The sequence below is a fragment of the Tachyglossus aculeatus genome, chromosome X1, assembly GCF_015852505.1.
Source record: "Tachyglossus aculeatus isolate mTacAcu1 chromosome X1, mTacAcu1.pri, whole genome shotgun sequence".
Taxonomy (NCBI): Eukaryota; Metazoa; Chordata; class Mammalia; order Monotremata; family Tachyglossidae; genus Tachyglossus; species Tachyglossus aculeatus.
Genome location: NC_052101.1, coordinates 38618435 through 38645749, shown reverse-complemented (window position 1 = coordinate 38645749; position 27315 = coordinate 38618435). Strand labels below are relative to the sequence as shown.

General features: G+C 44.0%; 1 protein-coding gene across 2 annotated transcripts in view; it reads right to left on the bottom strand.

Annotated features, from left to right (window-relative positions):
- Positions 1 to 516: 516 nt before the first annotated feature.
- Positions 517 to 27315, bottom strand: part of RNF130 (ring finger protein 130) — a 121014-nt gene continuing 94215 nt past the window's right edge. The window contains exons 7-9 of one of the 2 annotated variants that reach the window (XM_038772150.1): positions 22947 to 23151; positions 17947 to 18040; positions 15195 to 15395 (exon numbers count right to left, since the gene is read on the bottom strand). In XM_038772150.1, coding sequence (XP_038628078.1) covers positions 15380 to 15395; positions 17947 to 18040; positions 22947 to 23151 — 315 coding nt within the window. In that variant the 3' untranslated portion in view covers positions 15195 to 15379. Of the gene's footprint in view, positions 2474 to 15194; positions 15396 to 17946; positions 18041 to 22946; positions 23152 to 27315 lie in introns of those variants that run through there. The other variant, XM_038772151.1, reaches the window with a different exon arrangement.

Below are 27315 nucleotides of genomic sequence, written 5' to 3'. Positions count from 1 at the left end.
CTCATCTGTAAAATGGGGATTAAAACCGTGAGCCCCCCGTGGGACAACCTGATCACCTTGTAACCTCCCCAGTGCTTAGAACAGTGCTTTGCACATAAATGCTTAACAAATACCATTATTATTATTCAACAAATACTACCGAGGAAGACTGGTGATTAACTAGGAGGCAGCCTGTGGTAGGAGTCCCCTGGCACTTAAAATCGGGCTCGTCCTGTGCAGATTCAAAACATCCCCGACGCACCATGCAGACACGGCCAATTTTTAACTCTTTTTCTAGTAAATTCATTTAAAAAGTTTAGTACGGATGTTTCTGTTGTTAATTGACCCTGTGAAGATTAAAACCCCCAAAGTAGCTTTGTCTTGCTGAAAGGGAAGCATCGGGGCCTAGTGGAGACAGCATGGGCCTGTGGGGACCTGGGTTCTTCTAATCCGGACTCTGCCACTTGTCTGCAGTGTGACCTCGGGCAAGTTTCTCAACTTCTCTGTGCTTTGGTTTCTTCATGTGTAAAAGGGGAATTCAATCCTACTCTGTCCTACTTCGACTGAAAGCCCCACGTGGGACAGGAACTGTGTCCACCTGTTCACCTTGCATATACCCAACGCTCCGTACAATGCTCAGCACAGAGTAAGGGCTTAATAAACACCACTGAAAATGATAAAAAAGACCAAAACGTTGGCAATTCCTTAAAAGGTTGCAGTACTCTCCCCTAGAATTACGCAAAATTCAACAATGCTCCTGGTTCCTAGTAGTAGAATGGGTTCAAAGTTTGCTCGGATATAGATGCAACTTCCTCAGCTTAGAGTTTTTGTTGTTATCATTTGTGTTTCAGTCAGAGCTGCACCACACTAAACACATGCTAACGAAGTTGGCGGCAGAAGGAAAAATGGCAAGTGTTCATCTGCAGTTTAGGCTGAATAGAATGAACGAAGATACCAGGAGAGATGATTCATTCTCTCTTTGGTTTACCGGTAACAATAAATCAAGGTGTATGTAAACTTCAGTTTTCATTCACACGACGAAGTCACAACCATATTTACCACTCTAAACAATACACCCGATCCAAATGGAGAAGCAAATTAAACAATTCAATATTCATTAGCGAAAGTGCATAGACATGTTCTATAGATTTGCTTTCAAGGACACTCAGATACTTGTTTATACACATATATTTTTTGCTTCAGTGAGCGGTACTGCCTTCTTGGAAGCTTGCAGGGGGCATTTTTATTTTCTCTTCCCCTTTCGTCGCTGTGGACTTGACAGAAACTCACCGGATTCTCTCGTTTCCCCCGCCCCGGCCGAAACCCCTCGCTCACGACTTGCAGGTGCATCGGCTTGGCTCTCCATACTCTTGGACTTTCTGCTTTCTTCGTCTCCCACTGTGAAGGATGACAGGAGGGGATTATTGCTGAACAGAGTCAGCCCAGGGTATGATGCGTACTGGAACCTGAGCCCGTGAGGGTGGTTTTAACTGCTCGGCGAAAAATTAAGAAGGATTTCGAGTTAGACCACTCTGGGGTATTTCCCACAAGATCCTGCAACAAACGGAGAAACCCGAACAACTTGACAGCATATCTTTAGCTGAAGAGTCGGCCCGTAGGTGAGCTGGAAAGACGGTAAGCAGTTACGGCGCTTGCGAAAGCGGTCTTCAACCTATTTCACCCTCAACGGTGAACAACCAAAAAGGAAAACACGGGCGACTGAATAAAGACCTCACCACCATCCGAGGCTCTCGAGTCGGGCAGTCATCAACCCAGCTGGCCAAAATCGGGCGGCAGGTACTAAAGGCTATGCATTCCCACAGGTCCTTTACAAAGAGGCTTTTCACAATAAGAAAAAGGAGAGAACCAAGAATTAAACTGAACACATTTAGTAGTAGCAGCTTGTGATCTCCTTTGCCGGCAAGAAAGTTAACCTGGCAGACTCAGCACACAATATAACTCATTATCACGAGGATTACAATAATAAAAAAAGCCCCGCAAACCGAACAGCTTATGCCTATTCAAGAGACACATTTGCAATAGAAAATGAACAATCGGGGCCGGGGCCAAGCCGCTTCAGTATAGATGCAGCTGGGGTTTCACAGCTCACTGCACTTTTCAAAACTTTTCAACCTTTGGGGAAAGGGCTGGGTGGAGGGTTGCGGGGGGGTGACTTTTGTGGTTGTACTCTTTCTACGGTAATCATGAATGCAGGAAAGTCAAAAGACCAGCTCCGGGTTTGTCACCCCGAAACCGAACCCAGTCTGAGCTCCAGAAATGCAGGTCTTTCTCCAAAACAAGACACCGACAGAAGAATATCAAGTAAGAACAATTGTAATAAACCAACCCAAAGAAAAAGGGAGCCCCAAACGGCCGTTTCTCCATCAGGTTTTGTTCTCGTCGTACATGTCCAAGGAAGGTTCAATAGTGGAGAATTCGCTCTCGTACACCAGGCTCCGAGGAGACAGGGAGTTGCGGTGGAAGAAGTGGCCACCTGAAAATGGAGAAAAGGAAGAGTCGGAAGAGCAGAAAGCCATATGTGACAGCAGAGTTTCAAGGCGGCAGGCAAAGGGAAACAAAACCACCATCTCTTTATGGGCATTTCACTCCATTTCAGCCCACCCCAGAAGATGAAAATTTTCCCTTTTAATCATTATTAATAATAATAATAATGAATTTGGTAGGCATTTATGTGTCAAGTACTGTTCTAAGTGTTGGGGAAGATGCAAGCTAATCAGATTGGACACAGTCCCTGTCCCACATGGGGATCAGTCTTAATCCCCATTTTACCCATGAGGGAATTAAGGTCAGAGAGATTAAGCAACTAGCCCAAGATCACCGTGGCTCAGTGGAAGGAGCCCGGGCTTTGGAGTCAGAGTTCATGGGTTCAAATCCTGGGTCTGCCACTTGTCAGCTGTGTGACTTTGGGCATGTCACTTAACTTCTCTGTGCCTCAGTTCCCTCATCTGTAAAATGGGGATTAAGACTGTGAGCCCCCCGAGGGACAACTTGACCACCTTGTAACCTCCCCAGCGCTTAGAACGGTGCTTTGCCCATAGTAAGCGCTTAATAAATGCCATTATTATCATTATTGTTATCACACAGCAGACAAGTGGCAGGGCCAGGATTAGAACCCGGGTCTTCTTGACTCCTAGGCCTGTGCTCTATCCACTAGGCCAAGCCGCCCCTCTAGGTCCCCCAGATCTTAGGTATATGTACTTAAATTCATTTGCTCCCCCCATCTGTAATTTATTTTAAGAAACCCAGCACCAGTTGTTAATGTTACTCTACAGAAACCAAAGCAGCTAAGCTTCTTGTCCATGTGTTTATTCTTTCTATAATGTGTGTGGTCATAAAGGTAAAGAGCTGAGCCGCAAATCAGGCCTTTTTACTTTTTCTTTAAATGGTATTTGTTAAGTGCTCATTATGTGCCCAGGGACTGAACTAAGCTTAGTACAGTGCTTTGCACACAGTAAGCGCTCAATAAATACGATTGAATGAATGAACTAAGCGCTGAGGTGGATACAAGTTTGGACACACTCCATGTCCCACGTGGGGCTCACGGTCTTAATAGCCATTTTACAGATGAGTTAACTGAGGAACAGAGAAGTGAAGTGACTTGTCCAAGGTCACCCAGCTGACAAGTGGTGGAGCCGGGATCAGAACCCATGTCCTCTGACTCCCAAGCCCGGGCTCTTTCCACTGGACCATGCTGCTTCTCTATAAATAAAAAAATGACAAAAAGCTTGCCTTTGGCTCTCGCACCAGCTACATTCTGGGGGGATTTCACTGCGGGTACCTCACATGGGCTGCCTTTCATTCATTCATTCATTTATTCATTCAATCATATTTATTGAGCGCTTACTGTGTGCAGAGCACTGGACTAAACGCTTGGGAAGTACAAGTTGGCAACATATAGAGATGGTCCCTACCCAACAGCGGGCTCACAGTCTAGAAGGGGGAGACAGACAACAAAACAAAGCAAGTACACAGGTGTCAAGTTATCAGAATAAATAGAAATAAAGCTGGATGCACATCATTAACACAATAAATAGAAGAGTAAATATGTACAAGTAAAATATAGAGTAATCGATCTGTACAAACATATATACAGGTGATGTGGGGAGGGGAAGGAAGTAGGGCGGGGGGACTGGGGAGGAGGAGAGGAAAAAGGGGGCTCAGGCTGGGAAGGCCTCCTGGAGGAGGTGAGCTCTCAGTAGGGCTTTGAAGGGAGGAAGAGAGCTAGCTTGGCGGATGAGGGGAGGGAGGGCTTTCCAGGCCAGGGGGAGGATGTGGGCCGGGGGTCGACGGCGGGACACGCGAAAACGAGGCACAGTGAGGAGGTTAGCGGCAGAGGAGCGGAAGGTGCGGGCTGGGCTGGAGAAGGAGAGAAGCCTTAAGAGGTAACGTGTGGCAGGGGTAGTGAAGCATCAGTTAAGGCGCTTCTCTCTATTGCTCTAGTATCCACCGTTTCCTTTGTAATAATAATAATAATGACATTTGTTAAGCATTTACTATGTGCAAAGCACTGTTCTAAGCGCTGGGGGGATACAAGGTGATCAGGTTGTCCCACGAGGGCTCACAGTCTTCATCCCCATCTTCCAGATGAGGGAACTGAGGCCCAGAGAACCGAAGTGGCTTGCCCAAGTTCACACAGCTGACAAGTGGCTGAGCCAGGATTTGAACCCACGACCTCTGACTCCCAAGCCCGCGCTCTTCGTATAGTTGGGATACCGCAGAATATATAGAGCAATTACAATAAACCAACCAACTGAGAAAGGGAGCCCCAAACGGAGCCCGTTTTCATCAGTGCAGAGTAACAATCAATGAAATCTATTGAGCACTTACCGTGAACAGACCATTGCACTAAGCACTTCAACCAAGTCATCATCATCATCATCAATCGTATTTATTGAGCGCTTACTATGTGCAGAGCACTGTACTAAGCGCTTGGGAAGTACAAATTGGCAACATATAGAGACAGTCCCTACCCAACAGTGGGCTCACAGTCTAAAAGGGGGGCTCACAGTCTAAAAGGGGGGCTCACAGTCTAAAAGGGGGAGAAAGTCGGTAGAGACATTCCCAGCCCACGAGTGTTGTTGTCGACCCTTTCCAGAGTGAGGATTATTTAGGTATCAATCAGTACAATAAATAGAATGGGCATATCCTGGGTTGATAATAATAACAATAATTGGGGTATTTGTTGAGTGCTTACCATGTGCCAATCAATCAATCAATCACATTTATTGAGCGCTTACTGTGTGCAAAGCAATGTACTAAGCACTGGGGAGGATACAAGCAAATTGGGGTGGACAGAGTCCCTGCCCCACATGGGACTCACAGTCTTCATCTCCATTTTACAGATGAGGGAACTGATCCAGACAGAGTCCCTGCCCCACATGGGACACACCGTCTTCATCTCCATTTTACAGATGAGGGAACTGAGGCACAGAGAAGTGAAGTGACTTGCCCAAGGTCTTACAGAAGACACGGGGCAGAGCCGGGATTAGAACCCAGGTCCTATGACTCTCCAGCCCGTGCTCTACCCATTAGGCCGTGCTGCTTACAACCATCCTTATATTGTTTGATGTCTCCCCCGATGCCAGTGCCCGGCCGGCCTCGATGTGCCCATATTTTATTACGGAAAATAAACCCCTTCTTGCTTCCTCCACATCTGGGTTGAGGATGAATCAGTCAATCAATGGTACCGATTGAGAGCTTACTACGTGCAGAAAATTGTATTAGGCACCTGGGAGAGGAGAGATAGACATGTTCCCTGCCCACAGTGAGCTTACAATCTAGAGAGGGAGAGTCATTAATATTAATAATTTATAATATACCATTTAAAGAGATGTGCATAAATGCTAATAATATCAAATGCCCTAAGGTCACAGACCTTAGGGCATAGATGGCGCAGAAGGGAGAGCCAGCCGGGGAAAAGAGAGCTTAATCGGGGAAGGCCTCTTGGAGGAGATGGGACCTTAATAAGGATTTGGAGGTGGGGAGGGTGGGTGAATATGATTAATATTCTGGTGAATATGGAGGGGGAAGGAGATAAAGGCTAGGGGTTGGCAGCAAGAAAGACGAGATCGGGACGCGGTGAAGAAGCTGGCACTGGAGAAGCAAAGTGTGAAGGCAGGGCCGTGAGAGGAGGTGAAGTGGGATAGGGCGACCTGATGGAGTGTTTTAAAGCCGACGGTAAGGAGTTTCTGTTTGCTGCAGAGGTGGATGGACAACCACTGGAGGCTTTTGAGGAATGGGAAGACATAGACTGATTTTTTTTTTTTTAGAAAAATGATCAGTGCACCAGAGTGAAGTATGGACTGGAGTGGGGAGAGACAGGAGGTATGATGAAATAATCAACAATGACTGGGATCCCAGTTTGTGTCGGATTTTTCAAGGCACTCAAGAGATCCTTGAGCAGATAACTAAAGGAGTTGTTCAACTGCTTCACTTGGAAATGGATGAGGCAGATGTCAAGTGAACTGTCTCTCAATAATAATAATAATGAGGATGGCGTTTGTTAAGCGCTTACTTGTGCCAAGCACTGAGGGAGATACAAGGTAATCAGGTTGTCCCACATAGGGCTCACAGTCTTAATCCCCATTTTACAGATGAGGTCACCGGGGCACAGAGAAGTTAAGTGACTTGCCTGAAGTCACAGAGCAGACAAGTGGTGGAGCCGGGATTAGAACCCACGACCGCTGATTCCCAAGCCTTCTTTCCACTAAGCCACGCTGATTCTCTATCTGGAGTCACAGACAACAAGGACCTCATCCAACTTCAAAAATCTAATATATCATCGCAAGGCGCTGAAACCGATGAAGTTACGGCTTTCCTGCCACCAGCTAAGATCCTGCATCAATTTTCAAGAAGCAAATGAACTTATAAATACAATTAGACGACACTTGAGGAAAGAAGAGTTCAAAGCTGCCTGCTACAAGTTGCTTTAAGAAAAGACCGAGGTTGCCATTCGACTTAGTCTGGACTTACTTGTCACTCAGCTTGAAAAATTACTAATAGCAGAAAAAGCTTCTACTTTTGCAGCCATCTACAAAGACTCGCAATCACACCACAACTCCCCATGTATTCAAAATTTTACTCTGATTTACTTAACTAAAGATTAAATAATAGTTTGGTACCATTTGGCAGGGCAGTCTACAGCATGCAAAAGAAATGTCGTATTATTTTTCCAGAGGTTCTGAACTGTGGCATTTGTAAAGCGCTTGAGAAGCAGCGTGGCTCAGTGAAAAGAGCCCGGGCTTTGGAGTCAGAGGTCATGGGTTCAAATCCCGGCTCCGCCAACTGTCAGCTGTGTGACTTTGGGCAAGCTGCTTGACTTCTCTATGCCTCAGTTACCTCATCTGTAAAATGGGGATGAAGACTGTGAGTCCCTCGGTGGGACAACCTGATTACCTTGTAACCTCTCCAGCGCCTAGAACAGTGCTTTGCACGTAGTAAGCACTTAACAAATACCATTATTATTATTATTATGTGCCAGGCACTGTAAGAAGCTCTGGGGTAGATGCAAGATAGTGAAGCTGGACTCAGTCCCTATCCTACATAGAGCTCACAGTCTTAATCCCCATTTTACAGATGAGGTAACTGAGGCACAGAGAAGTTAAGTGACTTGCCCAAGGTCACACAACAGGCATGTGGCAGAGCTGGGATTAGAATCCAAGTCTCAAGACTGAGCTCAATGTGGGCAGGAATGTGTCTGTTTGTTGCTATATTGTACTCTCCCAAGCGCTTACTACAGTGCTTTGCATACAGTAAGCGCTCAATAAATACGACTGAATGAATGAAAGTCCTCTGACACACAGGCCTGTGCTCTTCCCACTAGGCCATGCCACTTCTCTAACATCTAAGCCCAGCGCTTAGAACAGTGCTTTGCACATAGTAAGCGCTTAATAAATGCCACCATTATCTAAGTCCATAGGAAAACATACCCTTCAATACAACCACAATTCCAAGGAACGCAGTTTGGTTTTATCAAGGGGCACAATCCTAAAATGGGAATGAACCCAGCATTTTGACATCTGTTGGCACTGAAAGACTTTCCAAGTGATATTGCTTCTTTTCAACTTTTCTATATTTAACTAGCCATCTCTTTGGGGAGGCGCTTATTAATTTCCAAAAATAAGGCAAATTTAATTTCCAGTGCTGAGTTAAATTCCAAGCTCGATATATCCAAGTTCTTCTGGAAGAAATTCTGCCAAGCCATTCCAAATAATTTGGCCTTTTAAGTCCAAGTAAAGCCAGCTCATTGCTAACCAAATAGGCTCAATCTTGGGCTTTGTGGTGAGACCTTAACATCCTCCAGTTTTTTGTTTGGTTTTTTTTTTTTTTTGGTGTTGGTTCTAACCCTAATCCCTAGCAACGAAAATCTCATCTTCAAACCTGCTCAGAAGGGCAGACATTCGTGAGAAAAATAATATCCTCTTATCTCCGGGATGGAGCTAGAACAAACTGCTAGATTCCAAGGGGGAGCGATGGCCAGCTTTGCCATTAAGGCATTCACAGTTTTCAGATACATAAATACACTGATTGTATTAGAATTGAACGCTTAGGACTCAATTTGTGGACTTGAATTCCATCCCAGGACTTAGCTTTCTGGAACTGGGATGCTATATAAAAATAAGGAAAACAATAAAACTATTCAGATCAATAAGACAGCACAAATTCTAAAGGTGACATATTTCAAAATAAACTTCGTCCTTCCCTAGTACCTCTCAGGTGTAAATACAGGCGTTAGAAGAATACTCAAAATTATAGCAACACACACCATAAGCCATCTATCTGCCTCCTTTAATTTAAACTTCAATTCCAAGCTACCTCTTTGGAAGTGACATTGGCAACTTCCTTTCTCCTCACTGATACTTGTACAGCAATGAAGATCAAGGGTTGTAAGCAGAATATTGCTCTCCTAAAAATGATTAACCAACCCAAAAAACTCGAACAAGAAGTTCGCTAACTTCCACTGTAGAAACGTTGTTGGCCCGCCCCGTTAAGGGAGGAAACTGGGAAACGGCACTACATATTTGTTTTGTTTTTTTTAATCAATAATTCATATTTATTGAGCACTTACCTTGGGCAGAACACTGTGCTAAGAGCTTGGGAAGGTAAATAGAGTTGGTACACACAATCTCTACTCAAAGGAGAGAAGAAGCATGGCCTAATGGAAGGAGCACTGCCCTGAGAGTCAGATGACCTGAATTCTAATTTTGGCTCTGCCACTTGTCAGCTGTGTGACCTTGGGCAAATAACTTAACTTCTCTGTGCCTCAGATACTTTACCTGTACATTAGGGATTAAGACTGTCGGCCATATGGGAGACAGTGACTGCGTCCAACCTATCTTTTAACTACCCCAGTGCTTAGTACAGTGCCTGGCACATAGTAAGCGCTTAACAGGTACCATTAAAAAAATGAACTTATAATCATCTGAAACTGTAGTGCGATTTTCTTTTTATCGCAGTATCAGAACTACTGTTTTTAGAGGCTTTTAATGTGCTTTCCTTACGCTTTTCCCATAATTCAATGACGTCTGAATCTAGACCCAGAAGTTGTGTTGAAATTCAATCATACTGAAAAGCTCCAGCATTATGTCTACATCAACGTACCCGATCACGAGTGTTTTTCCACAAAGCTTTCACTCTTAATAGAGTTTCTTCACCTTAGCAAAAAACCTCTTACAAATCTCAATTCAATAGGCCATTCAGAGTAAAGCAGCCTTCAGCTTTCCAAGGAGCCCAGCCCCAGGCACGATACATTAGAAGGCTACATTTCTTTAAATGTCTTCCCAATCTCACCTTGTTCCTAACATCTGCGGCAGCAGAAAACAAAAACGTACCTATGGCAAAGGAAGAGAAGGGACTCAAAAACTACCAAATAAAGGCTGGGCAGAAAATTCTCGGTGGGCCTCAACTAGTTTTTCAAAGGATTGAACAAGACAAGGGCGAGTTCAACAACAGTGATTCATATTAGATTAGTTTAATAACCTCCCTGTCGGACAACCTGATCACCTTGTATCCTCCCCAGTGCTTAGAACAGTGCTTTGCACGTAGTAAGCACTTAAAAAATGCCATTATTATTATTATTAGTAGTAGTAGTAGTAGTAGTAATGCATCCTTGAGGATTTGCGGATCCATCATCTCGTTTGTCCAAAGATGGTCCTGATTTAACTCGGTCTTGTCTTAAGTCGTAGAGTCGTCTCCGACCCATAGCGACGCCATGGATACAAAACTCCCGGAACAAACCACCTTCACCTGCAATCGTTCTGGTGGTGTATCTATAGAGTTTTCTTGGTAAAAAATACAGAATTAGTTTACCACTGCTGCCTTCCGCGCAGTAAAATTGAGTCCCCACCTTAGACTCCCTCCCAAGACGCTGCTGCCCAGCACGGATGAGTTTCTGGCTCCTGGTTCAGTGGGCTAATCAAGAAATGAAGCAGCCTTTAAAAATATTATCACACGGTAAGCGCTCAGTAAATGACAATGGTGGTATTTGTTAAGCGCTTACTAAGCGCAAAGCACTGTTCTAAGCGCCACTGGACTTGCTTTTTAAATAGATGCATGAGCCTCCAGTGTTTTTAGTTGTCATCTACAAAATTAGAGAGTTTTTAGAGAGTGCTTGTGTTTAATTAACTTCTCTGTGCCTCAGTTGCCTCATCTGTGTTATCTATATCAATCAATCATATTTATTGAGCGCTGTGTGCAGAGCACTGTACAAAGCGCTTGGTAAGTACAAGTTGGCAACATATAGAGACAGTCCCTACCCAACAGTGGGCTCACAGTCTAAAAGATCTATATCATCTCATATCATCATCCCATTACTCTATTTATTTATTTTATTTGTGCATATTTATTCTATTTATTTTGTTAATATGTTTTGTTTTGTTCTCTGTCTCCCCTTTCAAGACTGTGAGCCCACTGTTGGGTAGGGACCGTCTCTAGATGTTGCCACCTTGTACTTCCCAAGCACTTAGTCCAGTGCTCTGCACACAGTAAGCGCTCAGTAAATACGATTGAATGTCTGAATGAATATATTATCATCTGTAAAATGGGGATTGATTGTGAACCCCGTGGGACAAAAAGATCACCTTGTAACCTCCCCAGCGCTTAGAACAGTGCTTTGCACATAGTAAGCGCTTAATAAATGCCATTATTATTATTATTTTGACTTGTAGCAGATTGCCTTCTACTCGCTAGCCACTGCCCAAGATAGGAATGGAATGGGTAGGCCTCTGCTTGACTCCCATTGTCAAGACTGGTAGAGGACTGGAAACTCTCAATCAATCAATCAATCTTATTTATTGAGCACTTACTATGTGCAGAGCACTGTACTAAGTGCTTGGGAAGTACAAATTGGCAACATATAACAAACTCTCCATGTGTGACCCTGAGAGGGGATTTAACTCAATGCTGAAATTAAAAAAATATCTAATCAGAAAGTGTGTGGTTCTCACTGCCCTTCTTTGTCCACCCCTAGCTTCTCGCCCTTTTTTTATGGTATTTGTTAAGCGCTTACTATGTGCCAGGCACTGTTCTAAGCATTGGGGTAGATAACAATAATAATAATAATAATGATGGCATTTATTAAGTGCTTATTATGTGCACTGTTCTAAGCGCTGGGGAGGTTACAAGGTGATCAGGTTGTCCCACGGGGGGGTCACAGTCTTAATCCCCATTTTCCAGATGAGGTGACTGAGGCACAGAGAAGTGAAGTAATAATAATAATAATAATAATAATAATAATGATAATAATGGCATTTATTAAGCACTTACTACGTGCAAAGCACTGTTCTAAGTGCTGGGGAGGTTACAAGGTGATCAGGTTGTCCCACGGAGGGCTCACAGTCTTCATCCCCAGTTTACAGATGAGGGAACTGAGGCCCAGAGAAGTGAAGTGACTTGCCCACAGTCACACAGCTGACAATTGGTGGAGCCGGGATTTGAACCCATGACCTCTGACTCCAAAGCCTGTGCTCTTTCCACTGAGCCACGCTGCTTCTCTAAGTGACTTGCCCAAGGTCACACAGCTGGCAATTGGCGGAGCCGGGATTTGAACCCATGACCCCTGACTCCAAAGCCCGCGCTCTTTCCACTGAGCCACGCTGCTTCTCATACACAGTATGAGATACACGGTAATCAGGTTGGAGCCATGTCCCGCGTGGGGCTCACAGTCATAATCCCCATTATATAGATGAGGCAACTGAGGTAAGGAGAAGTGAAGTAACTTGCCCAAGGTCACACGGCAGAAATGTGGCGGAGATGCCCGTTTCCACTGAGGGGGAGCAGTCTTTGGGTATGAGGGTGGGTCGATGAAGCGATGGTCATGGTTTCCGAGGAGGGAGTGGAGACACATGGCCTGTAAACTGTAAGATTTTTGTGGGTGGGGAATCACGCCTACCAACTCTGTTGCATTGCAATAACAATAATAATAATAATGGCATTTATTAAGCACTTACTATGTGCAAAGCACTGTTCTAAGCGCTGGAGAGATACAAGGTGATCAGGTTGTCCCACCTGGGGCTCACAGTCTTAATCTTCATTTTCCAGATGAGGTAACTGAGGCCCAGAGAAGTGAAGTGACTTGCCCAAAGTCACACAGCTGACAATTGGCAGTGACAATACCACTGGATCTAAAGGAACGAATGGGTTAGGAACTCAATTGCTCAATGGTGTTTATTGAGCACATACCGAGCGCAAGGCAAGATACTAGTGATGAAGATGCAAGGATAATAATAATAATTATGGTATTTGTTAAGCGCTTATTACGTGCCACTGTGATAGATATGTTAATCAGGTTGAACAAAGTCTCTACCCCACATTAGGCTCACACTCTTAATCTCCATTTTTTACAGATGAGCTGGCTGAAGCCCAGAGAAGTTAAGTGACTTGCCCAAGGTCACAAAACAGACAAGAGGTGGATCCGGGATTAGAACCCAGGTCCTTCTTACTCCCAGACCCGTGCTTTAACTACTAGGCCATAAAGATATCACCGTGAACGGACATTTTTCTATACAAATTATTGTTTTGGCAGAATGTTTTACCCCCTTGCCCCTCGCTGTTATTTTAAATTCGGTAGCTATTGTTACTCTAACTCCTGCGGAGTTGAGGTACATTGCAGTCAGGGGAGAGCTCGGGAAGTGCATTAGTAATAATGTTGGTATTTGTTAAGCGCTTACTATGTGCCAAGCACTGTTCTAAGCACTGGGGTCACGCCTTGACAACAGATGCACAACACTTTTTTCTTACTCTGAATCGATTTGGGCCAACTTGTTGAACACATTATACCCAGAAGAGACTTGTGTTATCAATCGATGGTACTTATAGAGCAATTACTGTGTGCAGAGCACTATGCTAAGTGCTTGGGAGAGGACAACAGAGTTGGGGAGGACAGCCCCTATTTCCTCCATCATGTTATACCCAAGTCATTCGAAGAAAACACATAATACACTTTCTGAACTGAATTCCTGGGAAATAGTATTCTGCTGACATGCTTAATTTCAGAATAATAATGATGGCCTTTATTAAGCGCTTACTATGTGCAAAGCGCTGTTCTAAGCGCTGAAGAAACCTGGGTCAAAGTATGACCTTTTTTTTAATGGTATTTGTTAAATGGCTACTATGTGCTAATCACTGTATTAAGGGCTGGGGTAGATACAAGATAATCGGGTTGGACACAGACCTTGTTCCATAATAGGGCTTAATTCCCACTTTATAGATGAGGTAGCTACGGCAAGAGAAGTGAAATGATTTGCCCAAGGTCACAAAGCGGACAAGTGGCAGAGCCGGGATTAGAATCCAGGTTCTTCTGATTCCCAGGCCTGTGCTCTAGCCACTAGACCATGCTGCTTCTCAGCATTAAAAATGGACTCTGAAAGAGAAAGTTTAAACACTCCCCTCTCTTAAATAATTTTTTTCTTCAGATTTTATGAATCTTTGCTAAAATTACTGAAGATCTCACATTATTGTTTATAGATAAACCTGCCTTTTCATGTTTGCCTAAGGATTAAACAATATTTTTTAGCACAGATTTTGGCTGCTTGCCTAAAGTTTCCAACTGACTCTGCATAAAGGCCTTCTACTGAAGTCTTCAAAAAGTTCTGTGTCTGTTCCAGAAAGAAATAAAGCTAGTGTCATGAAAAAGTAAACACCGAAGTTGCATGTCTGCTGAAGCGAGTTAATCTCAAAGCCACAGAACATCAAACTAAGATGATGCTATTGGTCCCAACTGTCTGGTGAAATGACTAATCTTATTAATGCTTAGTCTTGTTGTCAATCATGGCCCAGCAGTCTTCTGCTTCATCTGAAAACAGTCTATGCATTTTTAGCTCAGAACTAATTAAATCATCTCTTACACTCTGTTGGAACAAATACATCCAGATGCAATTGCTTGACTCTGAAAAAGGAACCATGCAAGAGTGCCAGAAAAGAAATGTCAGTTAAGCCCAACTCATTAAATAGCCTTCCCTTTGTCTTGCCGTAACCTAAATGTTCGCCTTAGATCGAAATGTCTTAGGATGACCCACCTAGCTTATGAGCGGGCTTACATGGGAAAGAACAGAAGGTGATTTAAATCCTAAAATAATAAAATTAATAAGGGAGGAAATATACTCTTAAGTCTGAATATTGCAGGTAATATTGCATTACTTATTTTCTGTGCTTACCACTGAAACTGTCCCAATTCAGTGTCAAATAAAGGTAGCAAATCTTAGCTGGCTTCCCTGGATAGCCATACAAGAAATGGATTTTTTAAACATTCTCCTTTCTGAGTTTTCAAAAATGTACAACGTTATGCAACACAAGAAATGGTTTGACCTCTAATTACCAATACACCCAAAACATCTTCATTAACCGATTGAATTATAAAGGCCTTCCCAAATCAGACCCGATAAAATTTATTTGGAAACAGTCATGTGATATGAAAGAATCTCTTCTAGGGGCATCATTTTATAATAATAATAATAATAATGATGGCATTTAAACAAAACATGGCCAGCTCCAACTGTCCCCGTACCACACTAGCCCACTTTTGCGTCTTACCTGAGGCCAAGTTAAGGGAAGAACGCTAAATATCGCAGAAGGAGAATCTACTAGAGACAAAGTTGGTCAGGGATATGTTCAAAACAAATACACAAATGGCATTACTAATGGGTTTTTTAGTAGGCAACACTCATAAATAGTTTTGAAGAAGATAAAACTCAACAGCATTTTTTCCCCCATTTTTACGCTTTATTATTCATTCCTTTTAATACAAAGCTTTGGCATTAGCAATTTTTATGAAAAAATAAAATGTACTAAAAATAAACGCTTGTGTGGCATGATTGGTAAATGAGGCATAAAAATAGGTTTCTTCCTCCAAGGCGGTCGGTCGGAAAGCGTTTTTTTTTTTTCTTCAATACCATTCTGCTCTGTGGGACAAAAGAAAAAAAGGATGAAAGATATGCATTAGTCAAAGAGTCGGTGTCGAAGTTGAAAATAATAGCATGCCAAAATGGAAAAAATGGGACCTAAGGAACTAAGCAAAACTGGCCCTGAGGTTCTTGATTCCTAGCTTTCTTGGATGGCCAGGGTTATGGGTAATTTAGCATTTTGGCTAGTATCAGTTCCAAGGCAGAGCAAACTGGAAATCAGGGGTCCGTACTGGAGGCTTGGGTGCTGGCGATGGGATGGGAATCCCTCCCCGCTCTCCCACCCAGTCCATCAGGAGTACCCCATTCCTAGTTGGAAACTCTGGGGAGGGGGAGAAGGCATTCACGCATGACACTCCAGGGTGTGGACAATCTTTAGAAACCTCAGGGAAAGCCTAAAGGACTTCTCAAATAGAATCAGCAAGCTACAAGGGTAACGAATATCGTCAATGGAGGCTTCTGCTTTGCTAGGCCCTCCCCTTCTCAGGGGTGGCCAGGGTGAGGGTTTTTTTGTTTCTTTCGCTGCTTCTTTTCCTTTATCTTGTTTCACAGCTTGAAACAAGCAGTGTGGTCTAGTGGGAAGGGTATGGGCTTGGGAGTCAGAGAACCTGGGTTTTAAACCTGGTTCTGTTTGCTGTGTGACCTTGGACAAGTCACTTCACTGCTCTGGGCCTCAGTTACCTCATCTGTAAATTTGGGAGTCACTTCACTGCTCCGGGCCTCAGTTACCTCATCTGTAAAATGGGCAATATAACTTGGAGCCCCATGTGGGACAGGGACTGTGTCCAACCTGACTGGCTTGTATCCACCCCAGTGCTTAGAACAGTGCTTGATACATACTAAGTGCTTAAAAAATACTATTATTATTATTATTATTATCCTAGAAGACACACAACACTTTACTGCCCTTCCTAGTGGTTATGAGGTAGGATTACTTTAGAAATGAAAGAGCTCAGTGGCAGCGCATTCTAGGGGAAAATAATAATAATGATGGCATTTGTTAACTGCTTACTATGTGCGAAGCACTGTTCTAAGCGCTGGAAAAGTAGCTTGGCTTTCTCACCCCCCTTTTCAGAAACCATTGAATCACTTCACTGTTGACCCTTCACTTCACAGGCAGCAGCCCCGTGAACACTGCCGACCCTAGACTAGAATTTTTTTTTTACCAAAAAACCCTGTAAGGGTGTCTTAGCTTTACTCTTGCTTTCAGAGTAGGGGGGCGAAATACTGTCAAAAATCTGGGTTTGTCCCCACAAGTGATGTCCTCCAGATTGCAGAAGAGGCGTTTGCCACTTGTGGGGTGGCTTCTACGTAGCCTTAAGCCTGCTGGGGCTCCTGTCAATCATCCCTGCATGCCGAGGCTCCCATAGCCATTGGATACAGCATGAGGGTTGACGACCAAAACCACGGCACTGAAAAATGCTGATAATATTGGGTTGGGCACTGTCTTTCCTAAAGACTGAAATCCATGTCCCACCTCATCTCTCATTTTGTCCTCATGCCACCTGTGGGGGACAGAGGCGCAAGGAAATTATTCCTTCCAATTTTAGGTGAGGAAACCGAGGCCCCGACAGAGATTAAATATCTTGTCTAGGCCACCCAGTCAATCGGAGATGTCAGTGAGTCTGCAACCCAGGTCTCCTTGATGCCTTATCCAAGCATATTAATTCTGAAGGCAGTAAGAAACAAAGATGACTGGAATTGACTATGTTTCCTTTCATTTTACTGACATTAGGGCACATTAACAGTACGCTCAACTAACATTTTAGTGGCAGAACCTAAAATTACTCTGATTAGAAGCTCAGAGTGAAAAAAAAAATGACCCAGAAATCTGGCCCTCACCCTAACCATTTCTTTCACCTGACCTTGGATCACACCATCGCCTTTCCAAGAAAAGGTCTAAACTATTAAACCTGTTACGCTGAATGTGCAACTGAAATCAAATGATCTTAAACTACTTAAAGAGGACAAAAATACAGAATACGGGAGCGGTACGACCCTCAAGGAGAGCAACTTTTGAGGGTAAAGTTAACATTAAAAAAAAATGGCATTAGGAATAAGGCAGCAAGATCACTAAAACTAAAATCATTTGGTCAGGCTTTCTACAATTTTTTTTTCTAAAAATAAGCAGGGCAAGCTTAGTATGGATGCTGGCTACTAGTCTGGCAGTCTAGAATTCTAAATTTCACTATCCACTGACAAAGTCCTGAGGAAGCAGCAGCAGTGGAAATCTGTCTTCATCTCCACTGGTTCTTTCACCTGAGCTGCATACCCTGAGGGAATACTTGCAGGGTGGGAAGGCAGATCCTTGTTAAGCCCATTCCATCTTTCTTCCCATCTCCCAAAGTCACGCACATATCGTCGCTACTTCACAAATCCAAGATAATATTCCTCAGATACGGTCTCCCTAAGGAACTGACCTCGGGACCCAGAAATACTCGAAATCTGGAAACCCGTTTTCTAGATCTTTAAAAAGCGGCCTCCAGCTTTTCCCTAGTGTTGCCTTAGACCTGCCCCCGAGGGAGTGACGATCTGAAAAGTTATTACTTACTCATTAGCATTCAAGCTAGCTGTGGCTCTGATGATCATGTAACAGAGTGTGAGGGCGCTGAGAAGGCCAAAACTGGCAATAATAAACCATTCTTCTGTTGACAAAGGAAAGGGAGCAAATCACTCGTGGGAGAAGGCTTATGGCAAATCGACGTCAACATTTCCCTCCAATGCCATTGGCGGAAGGCAACGAGTGGCACGAGGAGGTGAAGCAGAAGGAAGTTAGCCATAGGGTTACTGACTGGAGAGAGTTAGAAAGAGTGGAGAGAAATGCAGGGAAAAAAGCAGAGTGAGGCACAACCGTCTATCCCAGCAAAGCCCCAAAGATTTGGGAGGAGCCCGGAGTCATCGATGCCAAGTCCAAGTGCAAAACAAGAAAAACAGAAATAAGTATTTCGTTTTAAAGAGCAGGACAAAGTCTACAATTGTTTTCTTTCTGAAGAGTGAAGTTTGTGTTGCCAACCCCCTCCAGACGACGGTTCTAGTGTCACCCAGCTGCGGGAAATGTTATTTAGACCCGGGCTTTCCAACCCACTGCCCTGGCAAGTTTCTAGGTGTGTGCACTGAGATTTTCCCCTCAATGCCATCTTCACGCAGGCATGGACTATCCAACGAGATGGTGTACCATGTACAGAATTGCTCTCTAAGTCAGGCTACTGCAGTCTTGGATTTCCCTAAATAGACTTAAGAAAATGTTTGAGGAGGTGAGGAGAACAGGGCGGCTTTCTGAGAACTCTTCCCTTTTTCTTCCTCTCTTTAACCTTGTGTGGGAGGGAAAAAATGAGGTGTGGTGCTTCGGAGACACTTGCTCGGATTAGGTATGCCCCCAAATGAGAACCATAAAGAAGCACTAAGCTACACTCTTATCCTAGCTTCATCCTGACCGCATCCACCGTCCTCTTCAACCCTACTAGGACAGCAATACGCCCCGATTGTAACACCTAGAGGAGAAACATTTAGGAATGTAAACTAATTTAAACCTTTGGAGGCTTTTAAAAAAATTCAATAACATGCTGACAGTGACCCTTTTGAAAAAAAATGAAGAAATGAAAGTTCACTATTGTGCTGAAACATCCAAAAACCATTTCCCCCCTCTAATTTTTTCTGCCTGTACCAAATAGGTCTACTCTTGGAGTTTTATTTGAGGTTTCTTTTTTCCCCGATTGTGACGATCCAACATGACTTACATTTCTGTGGCCCAGTCAGGTGAACAATAACCACTCCCAACCTAAAAAATGAAAGCCCTCATGTAGCTCTCTATATAGACTGCGGTCTGAGAGTGTGGCCCTTCAGCAATCCTAAATTGCACTTGCAGCGAGGGAAAAGAGAGAGAGTGAGGCTGGTGTAATAATAATAATAGTAGTAATAATAATAATAAGAATGGTATTTATTAAGCGCTTACTATGTGCAAAGCACTGTTCTAAGTGCTGGGCACTTTTCGAAGCTCTGGATGCAAGCCTCACTCAAGTCAAGCCAGGTACATATTCCGCTGCAGGTGGTTGGAAGCTGAAAGGACACGATCAGTATTGTCCTTTTTCAGAGGTCTTGAAGAGACCTTGAGAAGCAAGACAGCTAACGTTTCATGAAAAGCAATATAACTACTAAATCTGAATACAAAATGTTTGCAGGCCGAACCATAGCAGGATAAATAACTACTCCAATGCCTCATTACCAGACAGGTACAACATATTATATGACTAACTCCACAGATGGGCATATAAAAACATGAAATGTAATTGGGGAAAAAAACAAACCCAAAACATCTGGAGTGATCAAAAATAAGACCTGCTCCTTTGGCTTACGCTTTATCAAAGATCAACACTAAAGCTCAATAAAGGCTCCATAGTCAGCTGATTAAAGTTAGAAGTGAAGTTTGCACACCGAATGTTAATAAGAATTAGAATTTAGACTCAGAGGCAGACCACGTCTTCTAATCCAGACGACCAAAGCGGTGATAGTTAGTTGACAACCAGGGAAAAGATTTCTGTGCTGAACTGGTTCTGCTGAATTGTCTTCTACATTCCAGGTCGACCTTCCATTTAACCAGGGCAATTCTGGATTTTATAGCTGTCCATCCAGTTTGTCAAAAAATTCGACTACTCTCCTTGCTAAACTAGGACTGGCTTAACTATCATTCCAGATCTACAGTCATGGATTTGCAGAACATCCCCCGCCCCGTGACTGCAAAATGTCCATATTTCTGTTTCTGGGCTTGGAGCATAAGCAGAAATTGAATGCCCATGCAAAATGGTGTGTATGACAAATACCAGAATATGTAGCGTGTAAATGACTGAGCAGGCACAATCAACAGTTCTTTTTTTAAAGGAATTACATGACATCAATACTTATACACAACAGTAATTCTTAACCTCCTCTAGCTTTGAAAGGCTTAGAAGATAAAATTATTTGGAAAAATAACAATCATAGAGTCTAAATGGCAGAAGCTTTGGAGCTTTTTAGACTGTGAGCCCACTGTTGAGTAGGGACTGTCTCTATATGTTGCCAATTTGTACTTCCCAAGCGCTTAGTACAGTGCTCTGCACATAGTAAGCGCTCAATAAATACAATTGATTGATTGATTGATTGAAATACACAGAGGGGTTTACGGTGCTGCTATATACAGGTTGCTGGGCCATTTCAAGGGAGGCTTCTGAGAAGTGGCGTAGTTTATGCTGGGTGAGTTGCAGATCGGCTGCTGACACTTGTTCCACCATATTGGGGGTTTGGGGCTCCTTTGACCTGTACTGAGGCTGCCCGCCTTTCTCTTTTAGTCGATCAATCAATTAATGGTATCTACTGAGCACTTACTGTGTGCACAGCAGCACTACTAAGCACTTGGGGGAGTAAAATAACAGAGTTGGTAGACATGTTTCCAGCCCACAACGGGAGACAGACGTTAATTGAGGTAAACTAAATTATGGGTATGTACATAAGTGCTGCGGGGCTGAGGGAGGGGGAATAAAGGGTGCAAGTACAGGATGACAGAAGGGAGAGGGTGTAAGGGAAATGAGGGCTTAGGGCCTTGGAGGAGATATGTTTTTAATATGCTTTAAAGGTGGAGAGGGTATTTATTTGAGGATCTTTAGCTTCTCGCAGTACTTCCCTAGGGGAGGCTTAAGTTGGGGGGTGGGGGGAGTGGGAGGAGGAGAGCAGGAGGTTTTGGGTTGATGGTTGAAAACAGTATCTTGGGTACAGGCAGCCCCTGAGAACCCCTAAAAGTGGGTCAGGGCGAGGGGCAGTCTCAGACCTGCAGCTGGCGGCTGGCACACCGGACCCAGCGGCCTGGTGGGTTTTCCTCTAGCGCTCCATGCACAGGGTTGCTGAGACCTGATGTGGAATAGTGGAAGTCCAGCAGTTTGGAAATGTGGATTCACTTTCAGCGATGCAATTACCGAAGCAACTTAAGCCTAGCAAGAAAGAGCCTGGAAGTTGGAAGACCTGGGTTCTGATCCCAGGTCCGCCACTTGTCTGCTGTGTGAGCACTGGCCAGTCACTTCACTTCTCTGTGCCTCAGTTACCTTATCTGTAAAATGGGGACGTTTGAGTCCAACCCGATCAGCTCGTAGTTACTCCACTGCTTAGTTCAGTACCTGGCATGTGGTAAGTGCTTAACAAATACCATTAAAAAAATGTTACCCAGTGTAAGTAAGTATTTAGGAAGTGATAGGCTCTGCCTTGTCTAGGGCTTGCTTTAGACATTGGCCGACCCAAGCGGAATTTGCTCAAGTTACTGCCATCTAGTTTTTCTAGTCAAGGATCTTATAGACAGCTGGATCAAGTAGTTAAACAACAACCAAACTAGCTTTCAACTGAGAGGGTCTGGCATTGGGCTTTAAAAAATAAAAAATTAAAAAAAAAACCAACCACAGATTTTTATAGCACTCACTTTTCTAAAGCACTTTCACATTGATTATCTCATTTTATCCTCACAACACCCCCACCATCCAGAAGAAACCCCTCAGTACAAAGACTGTTTCTTATGTAAGATGCTAGTTATTTGACATATAAAAACATGACTTGGAATCACTGGGTTTGCACCCAAACTGCATTACAGATTCTCCAGTTTTGAGGCAGATTTATCCATGAGTGGTTCAGGAAAAAGTAAAATGTAATCAAACGCTCACAGCTCTGTTTGTATAGACAATCCCAAGACCTCCATAAGAGGAGGAAGAAAAATAACAGATTTTTGTCCACCTTCCTCTCTAAGAAAGTGTAAATCTCCCTAAGAAATCACCTGGCACTGAGATCCACAAAGTGGTTACACGGAGTTTTGGCTGCGCTGTTGTTCTCATTCCAGGAAAGGAAGATAGTTTTTCCAAGCCCGCCTTTCTGGTTGGAGGGGAAACCCTTTTTTCGCCCTCCCCGTAGTTTTCAGGAAATTTGCTCCTGAAATAACTGATTATTTTCTCTTCTCCCACCAGCTCCAAGTGTTAAGGGGAAAAGTGGTGAAGTTCAGCCACGTTGAATGTTTCCCGAGGCACTTTTAGCTGGTGTCCCTGGCATCCTGCGGCTTAAATCTTCTGATTTACCGAGATAGGGAGGAGACACAAAACCCCAACAGAACAGAGCAAGGGGAAGTGGACAAAGGAGAAGGATCCATCCGGATGTAGCAGTTCTTGAATCGTAACCATGGAGCCCCTCAGTGGGGATGACACAGAGAATGGACATTCAGAAAGCTGGGGCCCAGGGGGAGATGGGGATTTGGAGCAGGTTCAAACCATAATCCCCAGCCATTTTTTATGTACATGAATTTTCTTTGTTGCGTACGTACGGGGAGTTTGGTGGAGAAGCCTGAAACGCAGTCCTTTTTTTCCCTTTGAAAGAGTGGCTTGCCACCCCTGATTTCACTAAGAGCAGGAGCTCTACTGGAATGCATCCGTCAGCCTCGGAGAAGGATTCGTGAATTGTAATGAAATGCCCATTCACACGTCAACGCTCTGACCTTACAACCGAACAAAGTCGCAAATGGGGGAACTGGGAACTTTAAAGCAAGTGACTTACTTGTTACTGCAATGTTGATTTCTCCTGTCCTGGGTGTGAGTTCCCCATCCTGTGGAAGCTGAGACATTCCCGAAGTGCGCAGTGGCTCGAGGCCAAGGGAGCTGTCGTTAGCAAGGTCGCCCAGGGCCGATCTTCGATTCGCTGGCTGGCTTCTGGTGAACCTTTCCATGTCGAAGGCTACGTTATCGGTACACGGCACATTCGGCTGGAAAAAGAGTTCCAGATCAACTCTGAGTTGATGATAAACAATAATAAACCCTCCCATAAAAGCTCAGCTCAATTGATAAATGATAAACTATGCCCCCAGTAAATCCCAAGTTTTTTTTTTTTAATGGGTCTTGGAGACAGGATCAAAACATTCGATGGAAATACTTCACCACAGAGCATCCTATCCACTGCAATTTTGTTGAAACTGGTGACCATAGCTTCACAAAATATAATAAAGTCCTCGCCATCAGATATTTCACTTTAATAGGAACAGTACTTAGATTTCTATTTCATACTCCCCACCTGAGCTTTACAATGCGTTGCTTTTGATCTTGTGACACTAGCCTCATTTATGACACTGGGTCCGGGGGGACAAAGAATGTGAGGACACGGGGAAGCTGTGAGAAAATGGTTTAAGCAGGTGGAGGTGGGGGCGGTGGGGTACTCTGATCTGAGCCCTCAGGGCGGGTTAACATTTAATTTCTAATGAAGTACAAACCCACTCCTCTGGAACCTCCCTGACTCAATATAAATACACGAATAGAGGAATGGAGGAATATTATCCACTTGCGATTGACTGAGTGCACAATTCTGGGCCATATTGATAAGAATACCTGAACTTGGTTGGGGAACACCCTCCCAGCATTTATGAAATTGTTCCTAGGAGATTGGCTCTGGTTATCATTATTATTATTATTATTATCATTATTACTACTGTATTTGTTGGTTCTAACCTATTGGTTACCACTTTCCCCAAGTATGTCAGTCCACAGTCCATGAGGACTAACAAGCGCCAAAGAAGCTACCCATACACATTCCAGCTTCCCGGGCTCATCTTTTTAGGGAAGCATCCCACTCATGTCCCTCATGCCAGCTAAAGCACATGACTGTTACATCATAATCTGGTGGGCAGACACCCAGACTACACAGATTTCCGTACATCCTCCTCCTTAATCAATACCAACTTCCCCTCAACTCTCTTTTTTTAATGGTATTTTTTAAGCACTTGCTCTGTATCAAGCACACAGAACTTTGGGTAGATATAAGATAATCAGGTTGAACACAGTCCTCACTGTCTTAATCCCTATTTTACAGATGATGGAACCGCGGCACAGAAAAGTTAAGTGACCTGCCCAAGGTCACAGAGCAGACAAGTGACGGAGCCAGGATTGAAAGCCAGGTTCTTTGACTCCCAGAACCTTCCCATTAGGCCACTCTGCTTCTCATTAATAGAGAATAATAATGATAATAACGCCCTCTCATTAATAGACCAAATCCCATCAAACGCCTCCTCCTTCCCTCCCAAGTCCTGGATGATTTCAACCCCTGGGACGATGACCCAGAGCTTCCCCATGTAACATGAAGTTCGTCTTATACTCAATTAATGGATAACACTTTAGGAATAGCAAGTTTTAATAGAACAGGGAGCTGTTTTCATACAGTAAGGCAGGTACAGGAAAAGTGTGGGAGCTACACTTGTTGTCCCAGGAGATCTTACAGACACATTTAATGCCACCAGAACACCTGAACTATGGCAGTTGCTCAATCAGTCACATAATCACTCTTCTAGATTGTTAGCCCGTTATTGGGTAGGGACCGTCTCTAGAGGTTGCCGACTTGTACTTCCCAAGTGCGTAGTACAGTACTCTGCACACAGTAAGTGCTCAATAAATACGATGGAATGAATGCATGAATCAGTCAGCCACTGACTGAGCAGTCCGTGACGTCCCTCTGACTCGAGGGACTCTTCAAAATTTTATTATATCCTGGTGTGGTGTCGGTAAAGACAGAGTTGAAGGGGCCTGTCCGTTTCATTCTCCACCACAGTGAGGTTAAAGTAAGACTGGGTAGGTGGCTTAGTTCTGTTCAACCCCTCACAATGGTATTAATATAGGCTTTGGATCCACTGAGATGTATACCCTTCCAAATCAACAAAAGTATGAGTGTCCCCGAATCTCACAATCAGCCTGAGAGATGATGATGAAGTGCCCTGAGGTACCTGAAAGGAAGGCAGGCAGATGATTGAGTGACTTCTGACAATAAACCTGAAGACAAATTACAGTCCAGCACCTAGCAGGCAACCCCTAAATCCACCCAGAGACTTTTCGCTGGCAACCAGTTCCTGTAACAGAATGCTGTCTTCCGCTTCGGCTAGCTAGTCCGATGATGTACAGATACACAGAGGAGCGGAAAACGGAATCAAGAAGAGCAGTGTGCCTTTCGGAAGACTAACAGAGTGGGGTGGCAATAGGACATTGGGAGTTAAACCCAACCAAAGGTCTTCAGTGCCAGAGTGGTATTCGATCTTTAACGAGGTTGTGAGACCTGGGCCTACCTCAAGGTGCCCAGTCATGCCTCTTTTTTTATGGTGTTTGAGCGTTTACTATGTGCCAGGCACTGTTCTAAGCGCTGGAGTATCACAAGCTAATCAGGTTGGACACGGAACACGTTCCACCTGGGGCTCACAGTCATGAGAAGCCGTGTGGCTCAGTGGAAAGAGCCCTGGCTTAGGAGTCAGAGGTCATGGGTTCTAATCCCAGCTCAGCCACATGTCTGCTGTGTGACCTTGGGCAAGTCACTTAACTTCAGGTAACTGAGCCTCAGTTACCTCATCTGGAAAATGGGGATTAAGACCGTGAGCCCCACGTGGGACAACCCGATCACCTTATATCCCCCACCCCGCGCTTAGAACAGTGCTTTGCACATAGTAAGCGCTTAACAAATGCCATCATTATTATTATTATGAGGTAACTGATGTGCAGAAAAGCAAAGTGACGTGCCCAACCCAAGGTCACACAGCAGGCAAGTGATGGAGCCGGACCTGGATCCCAGGCCAAGAGCTCAGGCTCTTGTCTTAAGCAACTTCACCAACGCAACCTAGGAGCCATATTTAACAATCAAATGACGACACAGGATCACCAACGCCGAGGACCTCGAATACACTCCAACATAACTCAGTTTGCTTGGGAGAACGTGGGGGTGCAATCAATGATGGCATTTTACCTAAGCAGCTGCTGCATGGCATGCTGAAATGGAGCATACTTAAGGAGGCGAGACAAATCTTTGTGAGGCAGAGTGAAGCATAGCCTCAACAAATGAGGTACGGTAATGGACTGCTGAGAGACAACAGCGGTGGAATCCAGTTGGCATAAGGAAATCATACAAAGCATTGCTCGCCTTGAACAGAGGCGTAGGGATCAAGAGAGACTCTTTGGAAAATGACAAAATGATAAGCTGCACAACTCTTCATGGAAAACTGGGACACCGGCCAAGTTTCTTGTCTTACTGTTTCTTCATGGGAACCATCAGATCAGGGGGAAAGAGGAAGAAGTGTTAAAGGTTCCTCAGCTTCCTGGGAGGTTTGTACTAAAATTCCCAGAACGCTGTGGCACCGAATCTGTACATGTACAAGGAGCGCTTCGGCCTACTGAAAGGAAAAAAGAGAAAAGAGTCGGGCAGAGGGAGGTTGGGGGAACCATTTTAGTTGGGACAGCCCCTAATTCCACAAATCTGTGTGATTTTCTGAAACTGTCCAGATCACCTTACAGAAATCTAGGATTGTCTTGGCTGAACTGGGATAAACAAAAATGCATGAGTGTGGTAAAGGACTCTCCACAAGTTCACCCAGTGTGGCATAGGTTGTCGGTCACATATGCATCCAATCAGTTCCATCCACTTATACCTCGATAAAATCTCACCATCAGGGAGGCTTTGATTTTTGAACATAAAGTACAGCACAGACATTTGCCACTCTCTCTGTACATTCAAATTACACAACTATGCTTAGATATTTGGAAAATACAATTTTCAGGAACAAAAAAAATCTGCATTTTGGTGGATTCATAGCTAAGAACCTCGAATTGCCTTGCTAGGTGCAACTGGGCAGTTGATTAAGAAATGGTGTCAAGATTGACACTGAAACCATAAAATATCCACTGAATTTATCAGCCATGTATACACAAGACACCTCTACCACATCTAACCCCCTCCTTCACCAGAAAATAATAATAATGATGGCATTTATTAAGTGCTTACTATGTGCAAAGCACTGTTCTAAGCGCTGGGGAGGTTACAAGGTGATCAGGTTGTCCCATGGGGGGTTCACAGTCAATCCCCATTTTACAGATAATATAGATGAGATGATGATATGGGATGATGATAT